General features: G+C 36.5%; 1 protein-coding gene across 1 annotated transcript; it reads left to right on the plus strand.

Annotated features, from left to right (window-relative positions):
• The first annotated feature begins 1,411 nt into the window (after positions 1 to 1,411).
• LOC123867009 (nucleolar protein dao-5) lies at positions 1,412 to 10,943 on the plus strand. The gene is made up of 8 exons (XM_045908840.1): positions 1,412 to 1,436; positions 5,035 to 5,202; positions 5,909 to 6,009; positions 6,632 to 6,770; positions 7,020 to 8,339; positions 8,822 to 8,911; positions 9,616 to 10,073; positions 10,732 to 10,943. The coding sequence occupies exons 2-7, from the start codon at positions 5,062 to 5,064 to the stop codon at positions 10,069 to 10,071; spliced, it is 2,247 nt and encodes a 748-aa protein (XP_045764796.1). The 5' UTR covers positions 1,412 to 1,436; positions 5,035 to 5,061; the 3' UTR covers positions 10,072 to 10,073; positions 10,732 to 10,943.
• Positions 10,944 to 17,231: the final 6,288 nt, after the last annotated feature.

Consider the following 17,231-nt stretch of genomic DNA (forward strand, 5'->3'; position numbering starts at 1 on the left):
CTTATAATTATATTGTTTGAAAGTATGATAATTTTGACTGTATAAAGAAGACAAAATAAATAATTGCAAAAATAAAAAAGCAATCCCCCACTAGGATTAGAACTCACGCCATATTTAAGAACTTCAACACTATTACCACTCGGCCATCAGAACTATGTTGACGAATGTGAAATTTGCAACCCTATACGACTGGTAAGGTTATCTAGAAGTGTGAGTGAGTGTAGTAAGTGTGAGTGTATCTATTATCGGATAGCATCGGGTCGTATCTTTGTGTGTATCGTGTTTGTATACATACGCGCGCATTAGTATGCTCTGCCAAGCGAATTATTTTTCCGAGTGTACCTTGTTAGAGCAAGCTGAGTGTATGGAATATGGATAACATGGATAACATAGGAGTGCAACTTCAGAACATTAAAAAATCGCAAATTAAAAATCGCTTGTGGTGCCATATGCCAATAGATATACGTAATATATAATTTATATTTTTACACATGGTTTAAACAAACGTTAATGAAATTAATAATGTTTGTTTAAAACATGTTCAAAAATCTTCAAACAATATGATATATGCTAGTACAGTACATAGAAATAGCATTTAAATTGTTTCGCGCTTTCGCACGCCTTGCGCGCTATTAGTGCCCTTTAGATGAGAGCACACGCGTTACTTGGAAAAATAAATCTGGAGTCGCACATCTATCTCTAGTAATATAGTAGATAATCTATGATGGATAAGCTCTGAAAAGTGATAAACACAATTTTTTTTCGTCTTTTTCATAGTTACTTCAGCTTTTTTTGTTGGGCACAAATATCTGTGCCTTTGTGATAATAATTCACTGCCATGGACTATTATCAATTAATCGATGTTCATTCCGAATATTATGAGTTTTATATAGTTTTTTGTTTTAATTTTAGTGTTGAAGGTCTATAGAAAGCTATTTATGGTGCATTGCTGTGTGATCGGCTGTTAGTCCACCTTAATTCTTTGTTCAATGCCACTAAGAATCCAGAGCAGTAAACGTGAATTATAAAAAAAATACCAGTGCTACCAACATTTTTTCAATTATAGTCTTTTTTCTCTCTCTCTCTCTCTCGTCTGGCCTTAAAAAGATTAGCCAATGTCAAGTTTGTAGTTATTTGTAACAAGTTAGTTAAACTACATATACAAGTATGAACCCCATCTGTGCCGGCGCTCGCCGACATACGCACGGCACCCCCTTAGAGCGCTTTCCAATCAGTTAATAACAAAAAAAAAAAAAAACACTCCAAAAAGGCAGAGCACGCCCGCCAGCTAACACCAACACAGACGAAATTCAAAATTGTAAAGTCAAACATGAGTCAAACGGTTCGACATTTCCGTCATTGGTCTGTAACTTAGTCTGTGATTTCCACTTCCAGTTTCACTTTTTTTTATTCTTATTTCTTTTATCTGTTGACAACAGGGCCTGTCAAGTCGAGGGCGAAGTAGATGCATCAGTCCATCCCTCTCGTTTTGAACCGTGGCTCCTTTTGTCTCGTTCTACCCGACTATGTACATTTGATTTGTATATAATGAGAGTATATATACTAGATCTCAGTATATAATCGAATTTAATTGGTTCATTTGAAATGCACGTAAATTTTTATTGGCTATTTGCATTTGAATGAGCCAATAAGAAGCCACCACTATTTCGAATTAGCCAATAAGTTAAGATTAAACGAAAAAAAAAAACATGGCTGTTGTGTGTCATTTTCAACAATAATCAATAATTTTCACCATTCATCTTGACCTCCATTTTTTCTAAACGAATTTATTGGTGCGATAATTTGAAAAATTGGACCCGGTGCTTCGCTTCAGTTTTAACAGGATCCTTTTATATTTATTATTTCCTAATTCTTTTTTAGTTTGTTTTGTGTAAAAGATGTACCTATAGTATGATTTACGCTTGGTATTCTGCTAAAATGTGATCTTAGGGCAATCTATTGCTTAAAGATAGCGTAAACAGAATTTTTGTCCTCAAGTGCTAAAATTTATTCGCGATGAGGCAGTGTTGTGTTCCTGGGTGTAAAAACACCTCCAATTTACGCAAGGTACCGTTTACGAAGGTAACTTGGAAGGCATGGTTAGTTCGATGTCCATTTCTTCGCAAATATTCCCGTAAGTCATTAGAGAATGTTAAGATTTGCGAACTTCATTTTTTACCTCAACATGTTAAATCTCACAGACTAACGGCAGATGCAATTCCTACATTGCATCTGCCTAAGCAAAATATAGCTACATCTTCTCGAAACGAGCAATTTTTGGAAGTATTTCCTCTTCAATCTGGCCAACCTCTCAGTGTAAGAATTGTTAATCCATCAGTCTCTCTGATAGACACAGTTAATGTTCAAACTGACTTTGATTACAATAAACAATCTGTTTTTCCACCTACAAATGATCAAGTCCCAAGTGTTCAAAGTAGAGATATTACTGAACGTGATTTTGAACCTAACAATCAGAGTATTGTTACACCAAGTAATGAGCAAGTCCAGTGTGTGGCTTCTCAAATAAATAAAGAAACTACTGAACCTGATTTTTACGTACAGTCTGATTCTATGACAGATTCTATAACTACAAATGTAGTACATTCCTGTAGTACAAGTACAGAAACTCAAAACCAATCTACAGAGCCAGAACTAACAGTTGGTCAACTGAGTCCTCTTCCATCTAACACCATGCCTTCTGATGTTATATCTGCCATACAAAGAACTCCAGTACGTGTAAAATCACATTCTAGACGTCATAAGTCCCATGTAAAGTCAGATTTAATTCCTAGAGTTCGTTTAGGTCAAAATGAGACCCCTCGTAAGCAAAAGCTACGTGTGGGGAATGAAATGTTAAAAATGATGACCCAAATATCTTTCATTATATGATAGACAAAAATAAATTATACCACATGTATGATGTTCCGCACCTACTAAAATGTTTTCGCAATAATTTCCAGAAGAAGGACTTGCTGATTGGAACCCAGCGTGCGCAATGGAACTACATCGAAATGGTGTATGCTTCAGATGGCGCACAGGGTCGTGCGAGAACTACCAAATTAACCGACAAGCATATTAAACCAAACTCTTATGACAAAATGAAGGTCAGTAAATATTTTATTTGTTTATTATCATCTTATCGCCAGCCCACTACTGAGTAGGCATGCATTCAGGTTTCTTCACGATGTACTCCTTCACCTTTAAAGAAACCTTAATTACCTAAAATGCACATAACACCGAAAAGTTAGAGGTGTGTGTCTGAGATTGAAGCTTCTACCCTCTGTATAAGAGGCTGTAATCTCAACCACTAGGCTATCACCACTTATCATAGTATACATATATAAATTACTAGCAGTTGCCCGTGACTTCGTCCGCGTACAATTTTTAGGGTTCCATACCTCAAAAGGAAAAACGGAACTCTTATAGGATCTCCGATTTGAAGGCGGACGTCCTAACCAGTAGTGACTAGGCTATCACAGTTATTATAAAATTTGTGGTTACATCAAACAAAAAAAAATTAAATTGTGGTCATGAACTAATAAATAATTAGTATTTACAATTTTTGAAGTAAGATAACTATATCAAGTGGGGTAGGTATCATATAAAAGGTCTTATCCTGTGCATTCTAAAAACAGATTTTTATTTATTTTTATGCATCATAGTTTTTGAACTATCATGCAAAATGTCAAAAAAATACGACTGTAGTACGGAGCCTTGTTGCGCGAGCCTGACTCGCACTTGGCTGGTTTTTAATTACTAATGAGATTAAGAAATGTTTCCACTGTGAAATTCCTCACTTAGGCTGAGATCTATATGGTGGTCAAAGTCAAAGGACTTTGCTCAAACTTAAGTTTTAAGCTTGAAACACACCTTGTGACGTCTTGCGCACATCATCTCAACCCATTGCCAGCCCACTACTGAGAACAGGTCTGCTCTCAGAATCAGAAGGGCTTAGGCCTACACTACACTAGTGTGGATTAGTCTTAACTATTAGGCTGCTGCTCTTTGTGGTTAGCGCATTGTCATAATCGCTACCCATATCATAAATGTGAAAGTATGTTTGTTTGTTGGTTGCGCGTAAAACCTATTATATAGGCACCAAGCATTGCCTCCAGTATTTTTAATTGTAATCATATTGCAACTTCTTCTTTTCTTCTCTGTGGCTCTTTGTAATATTGCAACTTTCAAATTTACAGGTCAAATTTGCTGCACAAGTCTTCAGCAGAGAGGTGTTTGCAGCCTTACAGAACAGGATGAAGACATATGAAGATCTGCAATTAGTACATAATTATAGTGTTCCATCTGTGAACATTGATAATGGTTTCTTCACTGCTGAAATCATCTTATTCATTAACGATTTGTTTGACAGCCTGAACTGTGCCGGTCATACTAGAGGCGAACTATCTAACGCTTTGTCCTTGAATTCAACTCATTTAGAATTTTGGAATAATGCATTGAAGAAACTACAATCAATGAAATTTGACGCAACAGACTCAAGAGAAATACATAACAAATTTTATACAAAAAAAAAACAGCTGTTGAGTTTCTTGCCGGTTCTTCTCATGCATTCCGAACCGGTGGTAGTGTAAAAAGATTTTTAATGAAAATACATTTTTTTCACTGAAATTTTGTTTACTTTTTCGCAAATTCCAAGCGTTTCGACCTCATCTAGCATGGTCTGTGATCTCTAGGTTTTTTTTTTTTTTTTTTTTTTTTTTTTTTTTTTTTTTTTTTTCGTCTGGCAAGAGTTTTACACGGATTAATGGTCTGTGGTTTTACTACGTCACGTCCTTTTCCGGCCTCCCACCCCACTGAACTCTCGTAAACGTAGAATTGTAAGAAAGAGAGGGCAGGGGCCACCATTGATAAATCCATTGTTTGGCTATTGTATTTTATAGAGAGAGTGAGAAAAAAGATAAATTACATGAATGGGACACTTTATATACATTCCTCGCCTCCGCCCGCCATTTTAGTAAGCTATTTATAGTCTATGAACTAGTGCGTCTTCTTTTGTTTCTGGTCGGTGGTTGACAAGAAGTCGTGCGGCTGTGGTATTTCTTTATGCCGGCCAAGTTTTCGACAAAATACCTAAAAATGAGTGTTTCTCCAGAATTACAAGCCGAGGCTTTATCGTTGGTTCACCAATTTCTTTTAACTGTAGATAAATCATTGGCAGACAAGTTTTTGACAAAAACAAAGGCGGTAAGTGCTAACCAAGAGGGCGACCACGTGTGTCTCTGGTGGTCGTCATCACACGTGTTTTTTAATTTGTTTTACTATTCACTATAACTGTTCATCTGTAATCACACCTTGAAATCAACTGCCATCAATTTCTTTTATTTCATTAGATAAACTTGTGATTTGAACTTCGAAGACTATTTTTAAAGTACCTCTCTATGTTTACCCCCTGTTCTTCATCAAGAGATAGTTGTAGGGCCTTCCCGATTAAAATTTTAGTTAACCTTTTGATTCTCTGTTAAGTTTAGTTTATAGTAATCAAATACATCATTATGAGACTAAAGTTAAATCACAAATATCAATTTTATAGTGTTAAATAACAAAGCTATAAATAAAATAAAATATACATTTTCCTATAATTTAATGTTGCACAATTAAGTGAAAATATACTACATTAGGTTGTGTTAATTACATCCACACATTGTAAAAGGCCATGGCTGCTCGAATGTTAGTGCTAAATTTGGCTGCATTGAGTAGCTAAATTTAGTATCTGAAAGTTTCATGTTGTAGCTGGTACTTACTGTTTTATTTTACCACCAGATTCAAATTATTTACTCTATGAGGATTTTACTAGTGAGGTGGCAGTCAGTGTAACTCAAATATGGGTAAAAGAAGTACAAGAATATTTTGTTTAGGAATGGATAATCTTTGACATATTTTTTCATTTCAGAAACCGAGAACAAAGAATTTGCCATCGTTGCTTGATATTATTTCTCAGGTTAAGAAAATTAATATTAAGCCTGTACAGGATGCTAAAAAGCCTGCAGATAGGTATGATAATTTCTAAGAACTATAACTTTTAGAGTATGTAAAACAAGTGGTCCAATCTGAATACAAAGCGTATGACTGAACATTTTACAAAAGCAGATCTCAGCTGAGCTTGTATATTCTATGACCTGTACAAACTGCCATGTTGCAACTTCTGGTTGCACTAATTGTTTTGGCAGATTGATATCTGTTTTGTGAATTATTAGTAAACATAAATAATTTGTGACCCACATTAGGTTCTTAGGAACTCATAATTGTGTTAATGTTGGCTAAACAATTTTCACTTTCAAATATTTCACCATGCAGTACAATTCCCTTAGATTGTTAACCTAATACATTAGGTATCAATGCATGCAGATTGCTAAGTATAGTAGTGAAGATTTCCATCACTATTTTTTAAAAATGATAATATGTGATCTAAAATATGGAGATCTGAAAAATATTTAACAAAACAAATAAACCATTTTTAAAACTATTCTTATCGTTTCTAAAATCCTCCTTTTTGGTAAAGTATTAACTGATTACTGAACTACTACTCATGCCATAGGGTTGTGTTAAATGCTTTACTCTTAATATTTATAACTAGGAATAATTTTCAAAAATAATAAATTACTTAATATTTTAGCTCGGATGATTCAGACAGTGAGGAAGAACAAAAAAAACCCACTGCTTTAAATAACTCCAAAAGTGTTCCTGCTGTGAAGAAACAGGAATCATCAGATTCCGATAGTTCTGAAGATGAAAAACCAAAACAACCTGCAAAGGTAATATTTTAAAACATTGTCATAAATTAAAAGGGGAAAAATTAAGTAAATAAGTATACTTTTAATATTATGCTTACTATGCTTTAACCTTTTGATGCAACAAAACAAATGTTCTCAAAATGATGATATACTTCTATTGAATACCAATGATAGCATTATATGTTTCGTCACTACCTCTGATAGCAGTTTAAGAATTACTAATGTATTCATCAATTTTACATTTGTGTTAAGGTTAACATTTAATTACAGGTCAATAATGTTGTGAATAATAAAGCAGCAGCTAAGAAAGCAGAGTCATCAGACGACAGTGACAGTGAAGACGATGCCACAGCAAAACCTACAAAGCAACCCATCAAACCTCAGCCTGTTACTGCTGTCCCAAAAACTGTTAAAAAGAAGGATTCTTCAGATGATAGCTCAGATAGCAGTGAAGATGAAAAGCCCAAAACGCAGAATAATGTTAATAAAGGAAAAGGTGCTCCTCCAGCAAAAGGTTCTCCACAAAAACCTCCAGTCAAAAAAGCTGATTCCTCATCAGGCAGTGAAGACAGCAGTGATGATGAAAATACTAAGAAACCTGCAAGCAAACCTGTAGCAGCAGCCAAACCCCAGGTTACACCTGCCAAGAAACAGGAATCATCGTCAGATGATAGTGACAGTGAATTTGAGAAAGGTAAAGGAAAACCAAATCCTCAAGCCAAACCAATTACTCCTCAAGTCAAACCGGCTCAAAAGCCCAAGAAACAAGAATCATCCTCGGATAGTGATAGCAGTGATGATGAACCATCAAAACCAGCTCAGAAACAACCACCAAAGCAAGCAGCTACTAAACCGGTTGCAAAGCCTAAAGCTAAAGATTCTTCAGATGATAGTGACGACTCTGAAGATGAAAAGACAAAAACTCCTCAAAAATCGGCTGCAAAGCCTCAGGTAACACCTGCCAAACCCCCTGCAGCAAAGAAACAGGAGTCATCATCTGATGAGGATAGTAGTGATGAAAAAGAGAAACCCAAGGTTATTCCCAAACTTCAAGCCCCTGCAGCCAAACCTATAGGTAAGGTAAATAAAAAACCAGAATCCTCATCTGAGGATAGTGACGATAGCAGCGATGATGACAAGAAACCGGCACAGAAACAGGCTGCTAAACCAGCAGCAAAAGCTACTCCAGTTAAAAAACAAGAATCCTCCTCTGACGATAGTGATGATGAACCATCAAAAACAGCTAAGGTTGTGCAAAAACCTCAACCTACACCAGTGAAGCCAGCTGCCAAAAAACAGTCTTCATCAGATGACAGTGACAGTAGTGAAGACGAAAAAACTAAAAAGCCTCAAGTAAAAGCTCAAGCTAAGCCAGTCAAAAAACAATCCTCTTCTGACAGTGATGACAGTAGTGAAGATGAAAAACCAAAAAAAACCCCCACAGCCACTCCGAAAGCTAAGGCCAAAGAGGAATCATCAGATGACAGTGATGAAGATAAACCAAAAGCAGCTGCCAAGAGGCAAGCAGACTCTAGTGATGATAGTGACGAAGAACCTTCATCTAAAGTACAAAAAAAGGAAGCAAAACAGGTTCTAGTAACCTTTTGGTACAATGCTAATGATAAAAATGAATGTGCAAAATTACCTGCTTGAGATCAAGTCGCTTGATCATTTCAGAAGCCCTTAAGGCGTCATCTCCACGGAGAAGAGAATCATGGCTATACTCTCACTGTAGACCAATCTCCACAAGGCAATAATATCTCTGGCAATAGTTGGTTGGGCTAGTTGCGATTCCCTCGCCTGTGGAGATGGAGCCTAGCATGTAGTTTAGTTTAAATTAATTTTATTTATTTAGGTCCAAACAGTTTACATAATACTTAAAATTATAATGTCAAATGTATGGTTCTGAAGAATGTCAAATGTCAAATGTATGGTAAGAACTAAAACTGCTTTTCACATGACAGTTGACATGACTGACAGACAGAAATATGGCGAGTGAGTTCTCAAAATGTATGCACTGTGAAAGGTTTATACTATATTTTGAGTAGTAAATTGGATTTAATTTATTGCAGGCTATGCAAAATGGTTTCCAGGGGAAGAAACGGAAAGCATCGGGCGGAGAAGATCCTAATCCCAAAAAGCCATACAACAACTTTGTTAAGGTAAATACAAATTCTAACACAAGATGATAGTAATTTTAGTTTTGAATTTTTATTAGTTACAACTTATATTTTTATTTAGTGTAGAAGTAATTAGTGTGAGTGTGAAAGGTGTACTATTGCCAACAAAATAAGAATGTATTAACTTTTTATCAGTCACCAGTCTCAACTGAACCACAAACCATTGGGTAAATTTCTGGTTTTCAGGAGATTTTGCTTTAGCATAATATACTTTTTGAATATCAAGATGTTCACCATTGCATTTTTATTTGCCATCAAGGCAGGTAGCAGCCAAATGCTAACTATAGTAAATCAATCAATAAACAAACACAACTGTTGATGATAAATAATTGTTTGTTGCATCAAAATGTACTCATTTTGTGTGATGCTCACTTGCTTCTAGGGAACCAATGTAGTTTCTACACCCAATGAAAAAACTGTTGAAGTGAACACTAAGCCGACTCCTTTCCGGAGAGTCCTAAGTGAGAAGGTCGAAGTGGACCCTCGGCTTAAGGACAATTCGTTTGAAGCTAAGGTAAATGCCCTAAAAATCATAAAGCCAAGGCAACTCCATGTAATCGCCAATCGACGACGCGATTCAGTATTTTTGGGATACGTCTCGGCTTATTCTTTCGGGCATTTACTTTTTCGTCGCACGGTAATTACACAGGGTTGTCTTGGTGTTTTATACGATATCTCTCCATCAGGAGGGTGAAAACGGAGAGGACGAAGATGGGGAAGAGGGCCAGGGCAACAGGTCCGGTGGATGGCAAGACAGGGGTCGCGGGGGGTTCAATCGCGGCGGCTTCCGCGGCCGCGGGGGCTTTGACGATAGAGGGGGGCGGGGAGGTGGCTTTAGAGGACGGGGCGGCTTTAACGACAGAGGAGGCCGGGGCGGCTTTAACGACAGAGGCGGACGAGGCGGCAGGGGCGGGTTCGGACGCGGGGGCGACCGGGGCGGGCGCGGCGGATTCGATCGTGGCGGGCGCGGCGGCCGGGGCGGGTTCGACAGGGGCGGACGCGGAGGCGACAGGGGCGGGCGCGGGGACAGACACTCTTGGGGCGGTGACAGGGGTGGATTCAATAAAGGAGGATTCAAAGATAGAAAGAGCTTTGATGGAGGAGACAATAATTCTCAAAATAAAAAGATTGTGTTTGATTAAAGGTGAGGGTATTGCACTTTAACTATAATGTACTACGCATTTCGAATGTGAAGACCATCGTCAAAGCAATTCGTAACTATTCTAGTTAGCAAACTTTTTTTCGCTTGGTTTGCATTGGCCTGTTTTGATTTTTAAAGAAATCTACAAAAATACTATAATTAGGTACGTAAAGCTTATTAAGTAGAACTATACAGAATTCTCAACTATAAGTTCGACATTTTCAAAATGACGATGGTCTTCCTTTGAAAAACATGTAACAATGTCATGTAACATAGCCCCTATGTAGTTAAATATTGTAATTTCCATACCCCACTATAATTTCGTAATTCTCTTTATTTTTGAAAGCAAAATGACCCACACCAGATGTCGCTCAGTAATAATGTAGTTTTTTACTGGTGAAAGAATTTTCACAATCAGTTCAGTAGTTCCAGAGATTACCTACAAACAAACTTACAAAAACCTCTTTAGAATATTAGTATAGATATTTGAAGTCCAATCTGAAGTTGCAACAGGCAGTTTGCGTAAGCCATAGACTAAGTATTAAATACCCAAGCCCGGCTGTGATTGTTTTTGTACAATTTGCAGCCATTACGGCTCGTATTCGGATTACACTTGTTGTTTTGCGCGCTTATACCTATGTGTGTTTTCTATTCGCTATAGGGTGGAGCTCGCGGATCGTGGGGTGAGCGCGCCAGCCTAGACTTGAAACATACACGTGGAAAGTCATTCAAACATGAGAAAACTAAGAAAAAACGAGGTTCATACCGCGGCGGTGCCATCGACACAGCTGTCCATTCCATCAAGTTTGAAGATTAACAGTTTTAGACAAGTGTCATTAAACTCCGTACTGTCATTTTATCATTACTCATTAACTTGTTGCCTATCATTTTACATAAGTACTTAGTAATTAATTGCTATGCAATGCCTCTGTCCTACACACTATAGGTACTGTATCAATGGGAAAAAGTTAGCATAGGGCTCTCTCTATTACTAGTCTAGAATCTCAGTGGGCGTTAGTTAACCATTTTGATTCACCAACCAATCACAAACGTAACTGTTTTCGAATTGAATTTCAAAGGTTTTGAAAACATTTTCGAATTCAATTTTGGAATGTTTTTTGAAAACTGGTTTGTGATTGGTTGGGGACTCAAAATGATTAACGCCCACGGAGATTTTCGTTTCTGTCATTCGTATGGGATTACGTAAAAGAGACAGCCCTATAGGCTATATTTACTTCTTTCCGTGGATAGGATATAGATAGGTCATTCTGAGCAAAAAAATTTGCATGCTGTAACATACTTTTGCCAGTTAGTCATAAAGTAATCACGATGTCCAGTGTCGTCTCATAACTAGTTTTGACAGCTTAGAACACGATTTTTATTCAGAATAACTCATCTAGTGTGTACGTACACGTAAATGTTGCTATCGCTAATAATAATTATTTATCATAGTATGTATGATAATATACAAACAGTATACATAACATAGAAGTAATTGACTCATAGCTTCCTGCTTGAGAGCTATGTGAAAATGAAATTTAAAAAAATAGAAATTGCAATAGAAAGATTATTAATAGAATAATTTTCTATTCTGCATTATTGTGTTTATCTTGGTGAATTATTATAAATAAGGACATTAATACAGAATAGGTGATTAATTTTATATTTTTATATAAAAACAAAGCAAAAAGAATATGTATGATAAAACTTCTTTTCGTTACAATAATAATAATTTTTCAACTGATATATGTTATTACTTCAGGCAAAATGTAAATAAATAATAGTTTGCATTTAACAGAATTCGTTACATATTATTTTGTACATAAGCTATTTTTATTTTAGTACTTAAGAGCATACCTGAGACGAAAGAAATTTATCGAGTAGGTATTGGAAGAAACTGTTGCCGTCGCGCTGCGCCCGATCACATGAGTACCAAACGAGTTATCAATGTGTGAACGAGTAGTGTATTTGTGTGCCGGCCGCCCGCTTCCCACGCTCACCCTCGCCCCTCCCAACCCGCGCCTCCGCCGATCGCTTGCTTTGCTTTTAGTCGGATGTGGATGTCGACGACTGCAGCTTGCGTTACTCTAATACCTAAACTTACCTACCCGCTCTTATTATTGATTTGGCTATTGTTAACGGACTTGAATCTTTGCTTCACTGTTTTGACTCGGCTTGAATATCGGATTTTGTGTAATTGTTTCATCGACTGAAGAAAAATCGTAGGCAAGTATAATTTTGTTACCTACTTATATTTTATAAGTAACTATTTCATTTATTTTATGATATTATCTATACTTTTACTACTAATACTATAATACTATATACTATACAGTGTGTTTTTTTTAACTTGGACAGTATGGGGAAATCTGAAACCATAGAAGATACAAAGAAAGCGTCTTAGAAACCATTTGCTCTCTTTTTATGAAAACAATTTTGGTGGAATCAATTTTTTGGTCAAGCGTGAGTTGTGCATTGAGAGTTGAACATTTATTGAAAACCACTAGTATTATTAGGTTACCTTACCTACCTACCTAACAGTTAGGTACTTAGAAATTGTATGAAAAATCATTTACTAAAATTTGACCAACTTCTGCTGTCCCGATTTTTTTCTTTCCAAACAATGAAATGATCCTTACATGAAACTGAGTCGATCGGTATTAAAATAATTGTCAATTTCATTGATTTTTATGGACAACTCACGCTTGACCAAAAATTTACTCCACCAAAATTATTTTCATAAAAAAAGAGCAAATGGTTGCTAAGATGCTTTCCATGTATCTTCTATAGTTACAGATTTCCCCATACTGTCCAAGATAAAAAAAACACACTGTATACTATATATGCCTGTATACTATATAGCTGATGCCCGCGACTTCATCCGCGTGGAATTAGGTTTTTAAAAATCCCGTGGGAACTCTTTGATTTTCCGGGATAAAAACCCAGATATAATCTATCTTCATTCCAAATTTCATCCAAATCCGTTCAGCCGTTTTTGCGTGATTGAGTAACAAACATGCAAACATCCAACTTTTACATTTATAATATTAGAAGGGTATATATACATATTTAATTTTTTTTATAAATAAAATTGGAGTGTCTGTCTGTAATTTCGAAATAACTACCTCATATTGAGTATCAGCTTATTTAAACGGTACCATAACTGAATCACACGTTTTTAAAGCTTTTGACTGTCGGTCTGTCTGTCTGTCTGTTTGAACGGGCTAATCTACGGAACGGCTGAACTGATTTTGACGGGATTTTCACAAACAAGTAGCGGATTGACCTGGGAGTCACAAAGGCTACTTTTTGAACCGACTTTCAAAAATGAAGGAGTTGTGTTTTTCTACCTATGTACTATGACTGATATATCCGAGATTTCTGAACCGATTTGCGTATTTTTTTTTAATCGATAAAGGAACTTTGCGACATTGTTCCATACAATTTTTTTTTTCAAAGAATATTAGCCATGTTAAATGACTAATATTCCCCTTTCCTCTCCAACTAAGCGTTAGGCTTGTGCTAGGAGTAGGTACGACAATAGTGCAACGTGCGGGGTTTGAACCGTCGACCTTTCGGTTTTCAGTCCACTCCTTTACCGGTTGAGCTATTGAGGCACCACTAAAGGTGATGGGATTTAGAAACTGTCGGTTATAAATTGATATTGTAGATATCTATACCAAGTAAACACTTTGTCGATGACCTCGAGGAGTTGGGCTCCCCTGATGCTGTAAGGAATTGCATTCCTAAATTCTGGTGATCCCTTGGGATTTTTAAAGGATCATCCGTTTAATGTTTTTACGTGGTAAAGAAACAAGTTGCATCCTGGGAACCGGCTATTACGGAGCGGCTACTTTTGTCCTTGTAAATCAAAAGTTCCTACGGGATTTTTAAAAACCTAAATCCACGCGGGCGAAGCTGCGGGTATCAGCTACGCACGTACTTATACCTTATTAGGTACTGCCTAAATTGTAGGTAATACATAGATACCCACATACTTATTGTACCTGCCTGATAATTTTATTTTTTATTTCAGAGAAATTGTTTGTCTATCTATAATGAGTGGAAGACATGGGAATAAAACTCGTTTATTTATGAGTACATAAATGAGCGAGCATAACAAAATTAGAAATCCAAGAGTGAAGCTCGCCCTCCTTCATACCTAGGTAGTAGGTACATTACACGTGTAGCTAAACAAAAATTATTTTTTACTTTTTAGTGTGTGTGATTTTTGAAGTCGGTTTTATTTTTCTTTTGATTTTTTTTTATTTCACAACTTTTAGTGGCCCCACTGTACTATAATATGCTATGCCCAGTTAAAGCCTACTGTTTACTAAGCTATTACACTGATCGCGAGCAATTTGCTCTTATCCATTGAGGAGTTCTGTTCTCCATCTCCGAAGAAATTCATCAGATCTTAACCAAATTCATATGGGACCACCTGCACAATACCCTTTCAAACAAAAAAAAAAAATCCCAATCGGTCTAAGGGTCTTTGAGTAATCGGGGAACATACATTAAAAAACAAGATTCCGACGAATTGAGAACCTCCTCCTTTTTTGGAAGTCGGTTAAAAATAAATGATTGCAATCGCGATATAAAGTATCTCAACCCTGCTTCAACAATAAAAAATAATACTTACAATCACACGATAATAAATAAAAATAATCATTGTATCGTGTAAGTATCGACATCGGTGTACATCACTAGAGTATCGATAAAAATATGATCAAGTGCCACTTCCCTATTAGTGTACGTGTAAGCTTTACCCTCCCTCACCTCCAACCTGCCCCCGTAAACTGCGAAAGGGACAACTGCAGCTCAGGCTGATTTTACCTACAAAAACCTCGACCAAAAGACGTTTCGTATTTTGCTGTTTCCTTCTTCAAAACTGGACAGATCTCGATGGTTCTTATACCAAAATTTAGAGGAAAAGTATATCTTTGCTCCTATGTTTTGCTTTTTTGTTAAAAACTTATCAAATTTGTATAACAGTCGTCTGAACCTGACGGTTGAAACTGGCGATTTTTTCGGGTTTTCGGATTGTCATATTTATTTTCGTGATTATGTTTTGGAAAAAAGGAAAACATACAGGCACGCATTAATGAGACCTAGATTTTTGTGAAAAAAATCATTGCTCTAGAGACATTATCCACGAAGGAAACAGGAGAATACGTTTGTATGGAGAAAAGCTACTCACGCTTGCTCTTAAGCTAGTTAATTTAGAAAAACACCTAGAAGTAAGATTAAATAAGACCGCCTTTAAACTATATTCATATTTTCTGAAACATGTGTTTGAATTAAAATTCATTTGAGTTAGGTACTGTCTGAATGTTTTATTCAGCTCAAATTGTTCTATTCAAAGATTAGAGGTTAAATTGGTTTCATTTGAATAAATTGAGTTAACGTATTTTTGATTTTTATTTCCTCTTCTTGTACTTAACAAAGTAGGATGAAAGATTTGACAGTCGGACAATTGAGGCGTAGCTGTGTCATGCACCTTTACAAAATAGATCGCTAAATCAAAGGTTCTTCCTGACATTAACTAACGCTCGCTAATGGCCGTAAAGCAAAGGATTAAAACTGATTACTTTACTGATGCGCGCTGACCAACAGCGCTCCGCCGAATTCGAAGTCGGTTCATAAGTTGTGATTGCGGGGGTCTGAGCTAAATATACTTATGGAGAGCTAGCTACCTTCCTAATTCTTACTTCTGATCAGACGAGCGTCAAGCAGACAAAATCGTGACCATTTTATTAATACAACCAAAGTTCAGTCTGGCTCTGGTCTCCAGGCTCAGCCATGAAGTAATAATATGCTATCAGCTTTGACTTGTGAGAGTACAAAGGCAATAATTTCAATAAGACGTACTCTTCTGGAGACACTTCCAGAACAATGGAATGCATAAGATTCGACTCCCAGCCCAGCAGGCTCAACTTGGAAATTCGAAAATGCCTCAGGTCTAAAACCTGTTTAGCATTTGTGAATCTCATCACTTTCTGTAGAGTAGCATCTGACATATTAGCCATTAAAATGAACATTGCAGTATTGTTTATCTCATTGTATGTTCTCAGAGCTTTTTGATAAGAATCAAAGTCTTCTGCTGATGCTGTGCTATCTGGTTCCTTTGGTTTGTTTAGATTGCCATTTATCGCATCTAAACATCCAGCAGTACCTACCTCTTAGCATTAACAGTACCTTGCAGCGCCATGTTGTCCAATTTTCCTTTCCTTCTAAACGACCAATATCAATTTTGAAGCTCGTGGATGAATTCCATGAAGACGACATTTTGATAAATCTTGTTAAAATTTTTAAAGAAAATAGAAATTATAGCTTATCTCTGCTCTAAAATAATTCTTGAATTTATTTTCGATCTGCTACCATATTACGCTCTGCTACCATATTAGAGTCCGTTTTAGGATCGATAAAATTCAATTAAATAAATATTATACTTTGAGAAAAACATATTTTTATTAGAAGACATGTTAGAGTAACATTGCAAATTTAAAATAAAATTAGAACAAAATAGACGGCCAGTGTGAGACATAAATTAATACAAAAACTTCTTTAACACTAAGGTATATTTTTCCAATAAACCTATAAATGGTTCTAATGGAAGGCTTCGGCTGCGAGTTATTATAAAGGCCGCTTGCCGTATTCCGTCAAAACGGCCATTTTAGGACGCGTATACTCTAAAGCGTGGATGCTGTCTGTCGCAGCGAAATGGTAAAACAAGGTTCGTCATATCCCTTAGGGCTTAGGCATATAAGGCTAACTCCCGGGAGATGTTAAAACGACAACTAAATTAGACCGTTTCATTAAGCAAATCTAGTGATATCATAACATAATACTGAGGTAACTTATTATAGTTTAGTGACTAGTGAAACACCTGATAATATTATGAAGATAATAGTAACTACCCAATAGAACCTAATTGCACGGATACATTTTATGTTCCAAATTCTAATCTAACGTAACCAAACTTTAGATTTTGGCGCCCTTTTCTTCTTCTGGGATTTTGCGATCACATCGAATGTGGTAGGTACAAAATAAAATCTGGGCACCAAAATCTAAAGGGGGCAAGCGACGGGTCTGCCCGCGAAATTCAAATTTTATTTGGTTTTTCGCAATTTGTAAACTAATACCACAAAGTAGGCTTAT

The sequence above is a fragment of the Maniola jurtina genome, chromosome 7 (assembly GCF_905333055.1).
Source record: "Maniola jurtina chromosome 7, ilManJurt1.1, whole genome shotgun sequence".
Lineage (NCBI taxonomy): Eukaryota > Metazoa > Arthropoda > Insecta > Lepidoptera > Nymphalidae > Maniola > Maniola jurtina.